The 15,979-nt window shown below is 35.3% G+C and overlaps 1 protein-coding gene across 1 annotated transcript in view; it reads right to left on the bottom strand.

The window, feature by feature from the left end:
* The window catches only part of LOC131071892 (aspartate aminotransferase), a 37,389-nt gene extending 26,828 nt beyond the window's left edge, over positions 1 to 10,561 (bottom strand). The window contains exons 1-4 of the mRNA XM_058007860.2: positions 10,157 to 10,561; positions 7,693 to 7,930; positions 7,481 to 7,574; positions 7,242 to 7,345 (exon numbers count right to left, since the gene is read on the bottom strand). Coding sequence (XP_057863843.1) covers positions 7,242 to 7,345; positions 7,481 to 7,574; positions 7,693 to 7,930; positions 10,157 to 10,326 — 606 coding nt within the window. The 5' untranslated portion in view covers positions 10,327 to 10,561. The remainder of the gene's footprint in view (positions 1 to 7,241; positions 7,346 to 7,480; positions 7,575 to 7,692; positions 7,931 to 10,156) is intronic.
* Between the last annotated feature and the right edge of the window lie 5,418 nt (positions 10,562 to 15,979).

Here is a 15,979-nt window from a genome sequence, read left to right as displayed (position 1 = left end):
TTTGATGATGATTTAGGGGTTTCTTAGGATTGTAAAGGTACGAAATTGAGAGTTGAAGTGGTCTAGGTCCGAATGAGAAAAGGAGTCATTAACATCACTTTCAAGGATAAATAGGCAATGCAATCTCATAGCGTAGGTCGAATTGAGATTTTGACATGGAAATAGACTAAGGCATGAGTTTGCTAAAAAAGATTGATCATGATGAACGTTTGCTTAGCAAGAACCTTCGAATGCCTATTTGAACAAGGTACGAATGAATGTCAAATTTCTGCTCATCCATGTTTGAGATTGATGAAGAAAAGAGGTACGAACATAATGCAAAAAGAGAAAGGTACAAATGAAGAGGCAAACACCAGATTTGCTTGTGCAAATGAAGGTGCAATGGCTAATTTGGCAAAGAAGATTTTTGTTCATGTAAAAGGAATTAACTTTCACCAAACAACTTTACTACAAATGAAGGTCAAGATGTCGAACTACAATTGAAAGGGAAAAGACCAAAATCAAAGATGCAATTGGAATAAGAAATGTCGAACTACAAATGAACATCTTAAAGCCGCTAAAGTTGTTTGCTACAAATGAAGCCTCAAAAACCGCTCAAGCCTCTAAGTACAAATGAGCCTCTAAAATCTGCCAAGGTCATCAACTACAAACGAAGGTGAAATTTCTGCCAAGTTCATCAACTACAAACGAAGGTGAAATTTCCACCAAGTTCATCAACTACAAACGAAGGTAAAATTTCCGCAAAGTTCATCAACTATAAACGAAGGTTAAAATTCTGCCAAAATTATCAAGTGCAAACGAAGGTAAAATGCTGCCAAGGTTGTGAAGTACAAACGAACATTAAAATCCCTCCAAGGTTGTAAGTGCAAACGAATAATATTTTACCGCCCATAACTACAAATGAACATGAAATCGCCGACCCTCACAAACCTCCAAGGGTGAATTCAAAAGGCAAAGTTGGCAAGTGTAATATTGGTGCCCAAAAGGAGGAGATAAAACGTTTTATTTGAGAAAGCAAAGTCGGCCTAAAGAGAGTTGAAACGAAAAGACACAACCCTTAGCCTTTGGCGCCTATATAAGGAGGTATTTGTAATTCATTTTGGCACACTTCAAAGCAATCCAGCAAAACATAATTCTGATCATTACCTCAAGACACAGCGAAATACATTCAAAGCAACACTTTTGATTACAAGGAATGGTGAATTTCACCAAGATCAGCGATTTTGACAATAGATTTTGATCATTTCATTGATCAAAAATACACTTTCAAGGGAGGCGAAGTTGATTAGAAGAATCTTTATCCTAGTTTGAGAGGTTTTCAGTCCAAATTGAAGACAGCCTGGACAACATTTGGTGAGATTCTGTATGCCATCAGACCTGCATCAGCATTCTAAGGTGAAATAAAGTCGAGTCAGATCTTGATATTTGGCAAATTATTATTTGCAAGACCACATATAAATACAAACTACTTTGGAAACCCTAAAAGTCTTACAATTTGCTATAAAAACTTGAAAATCTGAGTTTCTTTTCTCATTTCCAGGTCTGATTTTGTTATATCAAAGAGCTGTAGCTTTCAATTTTCTTTGAAGAAAGGTTTTGTTTATCCTAGCTAAGGTATGAGAGGTCCTTGATTGAGCCAAACATCACTAATATTCGTATCTACCATATGACACCAAAGAAGAAATCTCTTTTTTTTTTCAATTAATCGTTAAGACCACAAACCCACATCTACTTTGTGACAAAATTGTCTTGTTTGTAGGCTAATGACTGAAGCAAAGACACTCTCTTTGATACCAAGCTCACCTCCAAATAGCGAAAGATTAGCGACACCAACTTTCGGCACACTGATATGGAAGATTTTCGAGATCGAGTGTTTGGTAGAGGCAAATATAACACTTCAAAGATGGCAAAGAAGATGACAAGAAACAGTATTGCTCATATTGCTAGCTTTCCACCAGCAGTTCAATGCAGCGAAGTAGTTCTAGAATGTGCTAGACATTACGACCCAGAGCGAAGAATTGTAGTAGCAGCAGATGGCAGCAAGATAGCCTATCTCACAGAGATATCAATAGAAGAGGTATGCAATGTACCTACATGTGACAAAATGATCTACAAAAGCAAAGACGATGCATTAGCCCTATATCTAAGCAAACCAGAAATATGTGATGACATCCTCAACAAGAATTGGATCATTGAGTCGAGAAGCAGTCATAAGAGAGTACCTAAGAAGTCACTTCTTGAAATCAGATTTCAAAGAAGGGTTGGCTGAACTTGTGCTGATGCTAAACAGAGTCATGGGATCGCCTCAAGCTGCATCATATGAACCTTGGATGTGGTACTACATCGAAGAGGTGACTAAAGGAGCTAACGTAATCAATTGGGCAAAATTAGTAAGTGATAATTTACATGAGCAATTGATGAATGTGGAGCAAACTAAAACTTTTTATATGAGTTCATACTTGATATACATTTTGGCTAGATATGGTAAATACAAGGGATTCAATTGTAGAGCACCTGTTGGGCCAGCAGAGGGACAGATGCTATCATATGATGCATATCCACAATTACAATTAAATAATAGTATTGCTCACTACAGGAGGGTGAATGATGCCTTCACCATGCACATTGTAAGAACATTGCAAGGAGGCACTCATATCAGGTTATCTAAGGAGTCAATGAAGTTGGTAAAGAAATATGGTTGTTGGTACACTCAGTTTCCAAAATTCACCTATTTGAGGATACAAGGATGCTCTTCTTATGCCTACTGTCTTCCTAGATATTCTATGGACAGAGTGGTGTTATTGGAGGTATCTAGACAGCTGTTAGAATTTGATAAAATTGAGAAGAGGAAGAAGAAAGCTAAAACTAACTTCCCAGTCATGGTAGGAAAATCACTTGAAACATGTCCCACTCTTTCAGCAGCACAAGGATCAGAAGAAGAGCTACAACACTACAATTTCAAGACTCATACCTCAAGGAGTAACTTTGATCCCTATCACAACATTGGAACAATAAATAAGGGGAAATTTCATCACTTCATGCATGTTGAAGACCATTGGTCAAATGCAACTGATGATTTTGAGATTAGAGAAAGGGCATACTCAAGACTATCTCTTAGGTTGATCAGACACACGAGTGTTGCGAGTGCCAGACCAGATCAAAGGAGATGAAGATGTGATATTGCCACATTATAGAAAAGAAAAGGACAAGCCCCTCTTTGCAATAGATTGATATGCTCCCAAAGTCACCCAACCAGAAACAATAAATCAGTTAGTGCTAGAGAACACAAAAAAGTGGATACCATATCAGGCAGATAAGTTAAGAGCAGAAGGCATCACTCCAACATATGATCAAATGGATAATGAGGAGTCATCATCTCACCAGTATGAGAATTCAGAAGAATCCGAGGATGAAAGCATGGGGAATGAAATAAACACACAGGAAAAGAGTAGTCAACAAGACATTCCCGAAAGCTCACAAGCCCAAGCGAAGAAGAGGAAAGGAGTAATTGATAATTCAGCTCAGCAAAAGAAACAAAAGACAGCAGATACTCCATCTACAACTAGTATTCTTTCTAACAGGGAAGTAAATATTTTTGTAGACATGAATGCAGCTTCAAAAGGAAAGAACATCTCACAAGAAGATGAAGGAGTCATTTAGAACACACAAGATAGGAGAAGTGTTAATGAATCCAGTGACACCAATCAGCATGATGATGAAGAAGTTAATTCACCACCTCATGATCAAGAACCTATTTATGATCAACAAACCAATACAATTAGAGAAGAACAAGGCATGAATGTTGATGATCATAATCAAGAACATTATGAAGACACATTCATGGCCCCCGAAGGTAATCAGCAACAATCTGAATTAGAAGAAGTGGATGATCAAGTGTCGGAATGGTTGAAAGAAAGAATGAAGAAGAAAACAGTAACTGTAGTTGATGAGGTAAGAGATTTGGACACTTTGCTTGCAAGAGTAGAACAGAATAAAGAAAAGAAGTGTAAGAAATATTCTAGGATTGTGAATGATGCATCTGGTTCTCAAAAAGTACAAGTGGTTATTCCCAAATTTGATAAACCAAGAGATCAGATTACGGCAGAAAATTATGATATAAGAGAGGTAGACATTGGTCCCCGTCCTATCACTCGCACTCAGGTAGTTGAAGAATTTAGAGGATCAGCCTCTAACATGGAAGAACAACTGGGGATTGAGGTAAGAAAAAGGAAGCAACTGAAGGAGGAAAACAAGCAATTGATAAACTACATCCACCGCATGTCATCCCGACAGGAGGAAGATACACCATTCCCACCTCAGATACTCTCCAAAAAAGCAGTTGAAGGAGTAGAAGAAACAAGAGTGATAGCCCAAGTCACTAAAACATGGATTGAGAATGCTTTTCAACAAGCTAGTACATTCACTCATGAATTCATGCAAACCTGTGACAGAGTCACCACATTCTTGTGCAGGATCCAAAAGAGTTTCAGTTTATTCGGGATAACACCATACCACATTTGCAAGCATTGAAAGAAATTCCCAAACAAGTGTTAATAGACGGTGGAGTGATGGAAGCAAAAGTAGCCTATGATTTCAACAGATGGTATTGTATTTTGATGGCAAGGAAGGAAACTCTTGATAAAACAAGAGATGATTGTATCAAGATGGAAGAGACACTTAAGGAATTCAAGAACAATTCATCATCTCAACCAAGGAAGTGTTTATCCAGGACATGCTTGATGAGGATGGTTTCAGTGTTGATAAATTGCATAATAAGATAAAGTCTATCTTCTTTCCAAACACAAGTTTTCCAAATGATGTTTTGAATGGAGTGTGTTCATACATGGTCTTCATGGGGATGTTCCGAAAACAAGAAACGGAATGGCAAAAGGTCTTTGCCACTTGTGTTGACACATTGGAGGTGATCGAGTTCAAACTTAATAAATTGCCTAGCTTGTCCATGGAAGAGCTCAACACAGTGATGTCCAAATTTGTTGCATTTGCTATCAAAGAGAAGGATCAAGGAAATGAACTTCTAGAAGAGAGTTTGTTGTGACCCCCATGTGATGTTTATTTTCTCATTGGAGGAAATTTCCTCAAAGTTCATGCCAAAAACATGCCTTATTCCTATTGGTTGATTATGGAATTAGTAAGTTGGCTACAACTAACCCTAATTAGGGTTTTGATCTTAGCCATTCATTTCAAGACAATCTTGGCCCTCCATTTTCATTTTGGAGCTCTATATAAGCTACCATATTTTCATTTTGTAATATATGAGATAGACTTGAACAATTGTTGCTATTTTGCTGTTGGATTAATAAAGACATTGAAGTGTGGTGTTTTCTATTCTATCTTTGGAGCATTTGCATGGTTATTCATCTTCTCAATCTAAGCTTTAGAATTTTGTTTAAGTATTCAAATTGAATGATGGAATGTTATGTATGATTTATGTGAAACTCATAATCCATACCACTAGCAGTTTGTTGATTGCAAATTCGCCTTGTGTGGTCAACTGGAACCCTTAAATGGGCTTACGTTCAATTGTTATCCAATCATTGATTGGGATTTAATTAATAGTATCTATGTTTGGTAACAATTTGAAAATAATCTAATTCCCCTAGAAGATTGCATTAGCCTTTGCGTAGTTGTTCTTGCATGTCAAAACAAAGACTAATAGAGTTTCACTAAAAGTCATCCTTCATTCTCGCATTCTTAGGCATAGTTTAGCATCTCTCAACTCCCAACTTTTGCATTTTCTTTATCAAACAATTAGAAGTAGTAGTAAGTAGGAGAGCTTTATTGCACATCATCCAAAAAGCATTTCTTGAAGCCTAGGCATTCATTCCTTAAGAAGTACGTAAGGCCCCTTGGATTAACAGCAATCACAACGACCAATTGAGCTTATCCACAAGTCGTGACCCGACAATAGAAACCTTAGAGTCTTCCAATTGATCACATAGTTTAGCATTTAGGAAGATTTTGTTCAAGAGACGATAAGATACTTTTTGTATCCTATTCTGTGTTTGATTGTGCCTTAAAAACACATCAACACCGATATTATTAGAACATGGATTCCACTCCTCTAATCCGTAGCATTGCATGAGTGGCTGGTAGCATAGGAATAACATATAGATAAGTTATAGTTTCTTAATGAAATATGGCGGCTGAGCTGGACTGGGAATTCCTTGCTGGAATTGCCAGTTATCTGGGTCAGATTTAGTTATCTCAGACTTGTCAGTTAACTGGATTACCTACAATTGAGGAGTGGATCAGATTTAGTTGTCTTGGACTTTTCATTAACTGATTGAGATTGCCTATGATTGAGGAATGGGAAAAAGGAAAGAATATAATATAAGAAGCACCAGGGGAAAAGATAAGGCATTTCTCAGATTTAAAACAAAAAAACAAAGAAACAATTTTATTCTCAGGAGCGTGACAGCTGTGTACTGCTCATGGCATTCGGAGATGGAAACCTTCAAAAGTGACAATCTGACTATCTTGGGTATGGAAACTCCCAAGGAACAAGTTGTGTTTCGACGAGTCATCAGAGGTGTTATCAGATTTGCATGTAGAGTGTGCATAGTAATTTGTATCAGACTGATAAATTTTAATTTGCACATGTTGTTTGAAGAAAATATAAAAATTCAAATAATATTTATTGCTGGAGTATTTCTGTGTCTATTATTTGTGCATTTAGTTGAGGTTCTTACATTGACAATTGCGTGTATGCCATGGGAAATCTGTGAAGTGACAAAGCGAGCTCTTAGGATTGTTTCTCAAGGAGAAGCATTACAGTGGAATCATGTCTAAGTCTCTTTTTATCAGTAGAATTTTACTTGTATTATGTATGAGTAATGAATATTGATTTATATAGTGTGTATAATATTATATGCTCAGAAGTGTTTATTTCAGCTAGAGGTTTACAAGTTGTAGCTTCTCAGCCTTGGAATTCCACTACCTAGGCCCCAGATTTCTATCCAGTAGCGAGTAAATCAGAATGCTGGCTTTACATTTCCATTTTACTTTACTTCTTCTTTCTAAAAAGGATTAATTTATCATTTAATATACTATATAGTTAACTTTGAAACATTTTCCTGCAGGTCAACATATATTAAGAAAAGATACTTATAAAGACACTAATGGCTCCAACATAGAAAAAACAATGTACCTTACCTAAATATAACTTGCTTTTTGTCAATTAAAAAACAAAAGAAAGAACTCATAAATTGATGTATGCTTACCTCATCACCCGGAGAACAAACTGCTAAAACAGCTTGCATGATACATTGTTTTGCTCCATTACTGACAACAATCTGGTCAGGGGTGTATGAGAGGCCATTTTCCTCTATATATCAGGCAAGTCACATCTTGTTAATTTTCCCTTTAGAGGTAGTATATAAGTTAGAAAGCATGCATGCTTCCGTTTAAGGTCCAAGGAGACAATGTTGGTGGAGAAAATTGAGTAGAATGAGAAATTAACCTTTTAACTTGTTACAAATAGCAGTTCGAATCTCCATGGTTCCTGCATTAGGAGTATATCGAGTATAGCCTTCCTGAATTGCCTTAATACCTGCCTGTACAGAAGGGCAAACCAACATCAAAATAGGCAATCTACTTTTTCATGTTATTTATATTATATCATGTTCCAAGTTAGATAAACTCATTAGCTTCTTGTTATCTGTCCATTTTCACCTCAGATATTATGTCTGGTGTATTAAAATCAGGTTCACCAGCTGCTAGTCTGATAATAGGAACTCCGGCTTGCACAAGTGCAGTTGCATGATCTGATATTGCCATTGTTTTTGATGGTTTAAGAGATGCCACCCTTGGATTTATTGAGATATCAATTTGTGGTACGCCATTTACACTATCTGATTCAGCCATGGCTCTAATGCTGAACGAATGATGAGTCCCTTTTTTTTCAGATGACCTAGACATGTGCACAGAATCCACAATAAGTTCACATATTTAAAATTCTACAATCACACTTAAAGTTAAAACCTTCAGCTCTAAGATCTATATAAAAGAACAAACAAGATTGCCTGATGACTATGAAAATTCAAGCTCGCAAATCAGGTAATCCATGCCCACTTAAACAATTTAATTCATGGTTTGACAATATGCTGTAAAAAGTCAAAGGTTGTAGCATGCTAGAATATAGATCTGCTCAGGTAGAGAACATAGTAAGTCATACATTTTTCTTGTGATTAACGTTGGCATTATTACCTATGAGACTAGAATAGCTATTGATGGGAAACAAAGACTGTGATGGGAAACAAAGACTGATTGGTAACCATATATTCATTCCCACTATACTGATCACTTTCCCAGTTAACTAAAAACTAAGATCAAATTAGCAATCAAGCAAGATTAGCATAACAATTGGCAATCAGCAAATGTCAATCTGTTGCCATTAATTCATTTCCATTCAGTAGCATCTCTCCCATAATCAAAACTGAACGTAATTATTTGTGGTTGCTGTACATCTTGACCCTGTTCCGAAGAATTATCATAAATTTAGTAATTTGTAGTGACTTGGAAATGCAAACTTTCAACATTATCTCAAATTGATCTTTTTGACTCACAGGCTAACCTTGTTATGGTTCTCCTGTGATTTTAATGCATACTACAATACAGGGAAGGCTAGACACGTCCACTAAATTGGTTTTAATTTTCAAACAGTGAAGTTCCTTTCATACTCCTCTGAACTTGAGGAAGCTGTTCAGAATATTATTAACTTCCAAAAGCTTTCCTGCATTTTTTATAATGGGTGGATATACTTGGTGAAAAGAACTTGAGCTTTTAGCAGCTTGGTATTCACGACTGACATTTTTTTATAGGTATTTGTAAACACCACAATACATGCTTTGCAGATATAAATAATGTACAAATGAAAGAAAGTCTTTCAGGTTTCAAAAAACCTCTCTTGGAATTCAAAATTCCTACTGTCAAAATCTCTTCAGACATGTATTAGAAGAGTCCAGTACCACGACTAGAGAATCTTCAGAAGGAAAACAAATATCTAGTTCATCCTATACATTCCCAAGAAATGCTTTTGTAGAATAATACATATCCGTTTACATTTATTCCATGTTGAACTCAGATTGCTGGAATCAAAACAATATTCCATTCTAACAAGCCAATTAAATGCGGTATAGACCAAACTTCACAAGCATATCATATGAAGGAATTGGTATAGAAATGTGTAGGTTGTAACCATTTATTAAATTATTACTAACTAGAGAAAGAAAGACATGTACAAACGAAGCCATATGAAACACAATTAGATTTAACAAATTCAAATCTAGGAATTAGATTTTTTATTCTAACTGGACTCTAACCAAATCTGAACCGCACATACATTCAGATCAGACATCAGCTCTGCTCTTACTAATACTGAAATAGCTGCAAAGAATTATTTATTGGCATTACCCATGAAAGCTCCTACTCAATAAAAAAAATTCATAATTCTAGATGGCTTCATTTAAATAATTTAGTTGTGGTCAATTTTTTCCAACTAATCACATAAGCTACACTGTTCTAATCATTTTCAAGGCGCTAACAACTCTAAAATATGTAAGTATACTTTTTTATAAGCAATAACAATCAAACAATACATATTTGAAATGGGTTTTAAACAATTAAAACTAGAATAAGTATCAACCAATAAAAAAATTAAAGAGGCCACCCTCCAATTTTGTTTTTCATCAAAAAGGTCATTAATTGATCAAACGAAATAAGCAATGAAATGGGCATTTAACCAAAGAAAACAAAGAAAATGAAGAGTATTGACCAATGAATCATAAGGCTTTCAATATGTGTCTCGGAATAAGCAACCATAAAAAGCACAGATAATGGGACTCAAGAAATTATTTTGCCTTACAACAACTACCACAAGTCAAAACACCTAAACAGCGCAATCCAGTCACACACATCCAACAACCTTATGAAAACGCCTTCTTTGATTCAAGCATAAACTGACTTATTTCATATTTCATTATATATAATTCTAGCAATTGTGATTGAGATCTGATGAAATGATCACAGTTGCTTATCCAGACTAATAAAACACACACCCAAAATAGAGCACGATTATAACTTTATTCCCTTAAATTGTGAAACAGAATGGACTCATATAAATTTGGGTGTTTGAAACCTGAAAGATATCCTGTGAGCACTAGGATGCCAATGTCTTGAGGAGCTTCGTGTGATATCAACCTTCGAAATGGATCCCAAATGCCCACATGTTGTCTTGCGCTGATCGATACTATTGTGCAAAGAATCAAATGCAGAGCTTTTCCCAACTGGGCATTTGAATGATGCCATTGCTTAAATTTTTTTACGAGGCCACTGATTTTCAGACTCAGAAGCTACCAAACAAGTACCGACGTAGAATGGCACATAAGTGGAAGCCCGATTTGACCTCCCCAATTAGGTGGATCTTTATAACTGGTGGAATATGTTTGCATTTTGAGGGGGTGGGCGCTGTTTTAGACTGGATAGTAGCTGCCTTGAGTTTGGTGGGAGTGTGATGGGCCGACGGTTTTTGGGTTTGAATGGTGCTCTTGTGACGGGAGTGGGAGTTGGTGAGAGCTGTTGCGACGCTTTGGGCGTCATGAATTTGGAGGTGAGGTTAGGTAGCTTGGAATCAACTTGTTTTGGGGGTTTAGTCAGAACACATGACAGATCCAACCTTCTACAACTTAAAAAATGCTTTTTTTTATTATATATATTGAAAAAATGCAATAAAAGATTAAAAAAAATTTAAAAATATACTTGATGTAAATTTTGTGCTTATGGAAATGCTATTCAAATTCTTATGAATAAGAATACTGATCCTTGGAGAAAAAATGGGAAAAGTATTCTTACTTTCAAAGGATTTATTAGAAAATTATTTAAATTTTTATATTTATTTTTTTCATGTTGACAAAAATTGTTAGTGATATATAAAAATAAAAAAATACAAAACGAATAAAATGTGTGAATTTTTTATATTTATTTTTTTCATGTTGACAAAAATTGTTAGTGATATATAAAAATAAAAAAATACAAAATGAATAAAATGTGTGAATTTTTATATAATTATGATAAATAAATAATTTTAATAAAATAATTATAGGTTTTAAATAACTCCAAAGCCTTGGCTGAAAGACTAAAGAAACTGCTTCCTAAACTCATCTTGGAAAATCAAAATGAATTCACTCCAGGAAGGGAAATAGCGGACAGCATCATCTTGGTTTCTGAAATCATTCACTCTATCCATAAAGAAAAGCAAAAAGGTATGATCATCAAACTTGATGTAGCTAAAGCATATGATCGTGTTGTTTGGAATTTCTTAATATGTGTCCTTAACAAATTTGGATTCCCTGGAAAATGGATTGAGTGTATCAAATTTTACATATCTATGATAAACTTTTCACTGTTGGTAAATGGAAATGTATGCGGATTCTTTGGTGCCACCAATGGTCTGCGACAAGGTGACCCTCTGTCCCTAGCCCTTTTTGTGCTCATGGCTGAAGTGTTAGGAAAACTGATTCAAAAAACAAGCAGAAAACACATGGAAAGTAATCAAAGTGCATGAACAGATGAGAGTTGTCACCCATTCTCAGTTTGCCGACGACACCATTATCTTTGGAGAAGCGACAATTGAGGAAGCAAAATGCATTATGAATACATTGGACAACTACTCAAAATAGTCCGGGCAGATTATGAAAAAGCAGAAATCACAAGTAATATTTTTGAACACCAATAAGAAATCTCAGCAAAGAATTGCAAATCTCATGGGGATAGAAATTGCAGACCTCGTCCTCAAATATCTTGGAGTTCGAATAGACAAAGGTTGCAGACAATCACAAATATGGGATGATGTGAAGAATTCTTGTTTAGCAAAATCATATCAATGGAAGAATAGATGGCTATCATAGGTAGGGAGACTCACCATGGTAAAATCAGTACTTTCAGCTATCCCAATTTACAGTATGTCTTGCTTCAAGCTTCCATATGCTGCTGGAAAAAACTTAGACAATATTCTGAGGAAATTTGTATGGGAAGGAGCTAAGGAGACCAAAAAGACACCTCTCATAAATTGGGATACAATGTGCTTAGTAAAAGAAGAAGGAGGTGCTGGACTAAGGAAAATGGACCTGTAGAATAAAGCCTTGGGCACAAAACTGGCATGGAAAATGTACACTGAGCCCCAGAAGCTATGGTGCAGGATATTCCAAAGGAAGTATCTGGACTCGGAAAACCCAAACAGAATTCTTACCATGGCGAACTTTGAAAGAGGATCGGCCACATGGAACTTTCTGTGGGACTGCAGAAGCATCATAACGGAGCATATTTCTTGGCATGTTGGGAATGGCAGAACGGCTAAATTTTGGAGAGATTCTTGAGAAGGGGAACCCGCTCTGATGAAACTAATCAACAATCATGACTGGATCGAGAGCATGGAGAACACTTGGGGCCAATTTGTGGGCAATTACTTTGACACAGCTAAAGAAAAAGATGGGAAAGGAGCATGGAAATAGTTCACCAATGGATGCCCAATATTATGCAACCAAACAAACGAAATACTAAAAGGCAGATTCATCCCAATATCATTAGAAGAAGACAAGATTTTCTAGTGTGCTGCCAAATCTGGTGCGTATTCAGTAAAACTTGGATATGAAGTTCAAAGGAATAAAAATTCTAATCCAGAATGGCCATACAAGTTATGATGGGACAAGAAGCTCCTACCAAAAGTAGGAGCATTCTTGTGGATAGCAATCCACAACAGAATTCTAACTAGGGGTAGATTAAAAATGGTAGGCATTGAGGGCCCCAACATGTGCATCATGTGTAGAACACAAAAAGAAACTGCCAATCATCTACTTTATAACTATCGTTATGCGGAAACCTGGTGGAATTGGTTCTTTGAGAATACAAATTTCAAATGTGTCAGGAATGAATAGTTATATAACTTCCTCACTGCATGGCCTATCAAGCACAACTCAAAATGGAGCGACCTCTGGATAGTTGGACCATCATTGATTACATGGCATATCTGGAATGAAAGGAACAGGAGGATATTTAAAGAAAAAGAGCTCCTAGTAGACAAACTCATCAACAATATCAAAAGTGCAATTGAAGAAACTATCAATGGAAAAGTAAGCAAATATAAAAATAATGCATATAATGAATGGGATCGCATGATGGAAAAATATTGGCTTCTGAAAAGAAAGACATACATCTTGCTCACCGCCAATAGGAAACTGGATAGAAAGAACGTCAGATGGAAAGCTCCGCAAGAGGATTGGCTAAAACTAAACTTCGATGGTGCGAGTAGAGGAAACCCGGGAGAAGTTGGCCTGGGTGTCATAATCAGAAATAACACGGGAGATATTCTTCATGGAGCATATGGTGACCTCGGCCATGTCACCAATAATGTGGCAGAAATCAGAGCTTTAGAGGCATGATTGAATCTATGTGTACAAAAAGGACTCTCCAAAATCATCATTGAGAGAGACTCACATATTGTTATAAATGGGATAATCAAATCATATTTTCACAGTTGGAATTTGGAAAAATGGCTTCCCCGAATTAACCAGCTACTCAGCTCGATTGGAACTTACGATATCAATCATGTATACAGAGAAGGGAATCGATTGGCAGACCATCTAGCAAATCTGGGAGTTGAATGCAATAATGAAATTGTCACATTTGACAAATACTCGATGACAGAAAGAATTATTGAGCCGAGCAAGATGGATTCTTCACACGAAGGCATCGGTTAAAAAATCCAAGGAATTAACATCCCGACCCAAGATATGTAGGTGGCAAGAGATATATGGGTATGCCTTCATAGTATATCTTGGATCAGGATTATGTAATCAGGGTGGCGGGTGGATAGTCTTAGTTTTTATGTTATGTCTGAAGGCAAACAGTATGTAGCCGTATTTTGATACATTAACATAGGGCGCTATCCCCATAAAGATAGCACTTACCTTTAAACAAAAATTAAAAAAATAAAGTAGTTTATAGGCAAATGTATTTTAAATAAATATATTTACTAGCATATATATTTTTGATAATCTATATAAAGTAGGTTGAGAGATATCAATATCGAAGTGTTCAATTTTTTAATTTGATAATGTTATATTATTTTAATGGACTAATGAAAAAAAATGAAAGACCTTGATATCTCTTGGCTTACTTTATATAGACTATCAAGGATGTATATACTAGTAGCATCTCCAACTATACTATGTAAGAAATAAAAGTTATTTAATTCCAAAAAAATTACTTTAATAAATATATTTAATAATTATATAAATATATTTAGTTTAGTATATTTAACATTAATAAATTTACCTTTAGGATTAACAATTTGTTTAAGGTTGAGAATTACATTAGGTTCAAAGTTAGTGTTAGGATTCATTTTGATTTAAGGTTAGGGTTAATGTTAAATTTGGTTTAGGGTTATGATTAGGGTTAAGGTTCAATTTGTTTTAATGTTCAATTAGGTTCAGGTTACGACTAGGGTTAGGGATCAATTTGGTTTAACATTTACCTTAGTTTAGGGTTAACATTTAATTTGGTTTAGGGTAACGATTAGAGTTAGGGTTCGATTTGGTTTAGGGTTGGGGTTAGGGTTCAATTTGGTTTAGGATTTAATTTAATTTAATGTTCAATTAAGATAAGGGTTATGGTTTAATTTAGTTTGGTGTTAGGCTTACGGTTCGACTTGGTTTACAATTAGAGTTCGATTTGGTTTTGTGTTAAGGTTAGGGTATGACTTAATTTAGGGTTAGGGCTCAATTTGGTTTAGTGTTCAATTAGGTATAGGGTTAGGATTAGGGTTACCATTCAATTTGATTTAGGGCTATTGTTGTTACTAGATGCTTCAATGAGTTTAAGGGAATGTGCAGTTCCATCATAGCTTCTAATCTGTCATTCACCACCATGCTGCAATTTGTTATTTTTAGTCAGTTAGTTTGGAATTTAGTTTGCATGAGTATTTTGGATCTACCTATTTTCATGTTATGCAAATAATGCATTATAGTTGGATGGACTAAAGCGAAGTCTAATTTCAGTATATTTTTTAGGAATAGTTATCCCTATATATAGATACCTTGCAATTGGTAATGTGAAGAGTTGAGTCTGAATCGAGTTTTGTAATGCAAGGCAAAGACCTCATCACTAAGGCACAATGTAATCAATTTTGAATGATTGAATAAAGAAATTAATTTATGTGTTAAAAGATTCTTGTGTTTACTGTTCATTTTGCGTTTATTTCCTTATCCTCTTTTTATTGCCCTATTTTCAGAATCCTCTATTTTTTGGAATCTAAATATGGTATTAGAGCATATTTAATAAGATTGGGAGTGCAAATTAAATTGTTGAAGATAATTGCAGAGTTGGATACAAGTATCAAGGGAATTAAAGCTACCCACCAAATCAAAGATCGTGGGAAAATTCAAAAGGAGGTAGAGCAAATTGCAACTAAGTCCAACAATTAGCCACTAGAAGACAAAAAGAATAGAATTTCCCATGTCAAATAGATTCAAAAAAAAAACTTGGTTGGAATTTGAAGTTGTCGCTTATCATAAGTTATTGGAAGAATTTGTAAAAAACATAACAGAACTCAAAGGAAGATCATAGAAGTTAATTGTTGCCCTAAGACATTGAAGAAGAAAGATTGTGTGAAGAAGTCTATGAGGTAAAAGTAAATTGTGCAACCTCAAATCACTTATAGCATCAGGTATTTTATTTATGTAAAGTAATTATTCATTATGATAGGAAAGTCTATTAAAAGAATGAAGAAAGAGAATATTCCTTTGGTGTGAAAAAGATCTGTTGAAAGAAGAATTGATGGAATTTAAGAAGTGTAATTTACAAATGGTAAACAATTTAAAGGATTTTTCAAAGGAAAGGTGTGAGTATTTGTTTGAAATCGAGAATCTTGAAAAAGAAATGGTGAATATTAAAGGAAAAAAAAGAA

The sequence above is a fragment of the Cryptomeria japonica genome, chromosome 10 (assembly GCF_030272615.1).
Source record: "Cryptomeria japonica chromosome 10, Sugi_1.0, whole genome shotgun sequence".
In the NCBI taxonomy this organism is placed as follows: domain Eukaryota; kingdom Viridiplantae; phylum Streptophyta; class Pinopsida; order Cupressales; family Cupressaceae; genus Cryptomeria; species Cryptomeria japonica.
Note: the sequence above shows the minus strand (reverse complement) of the source record. Positions and strands in the feature narration are given on the sequence as shown.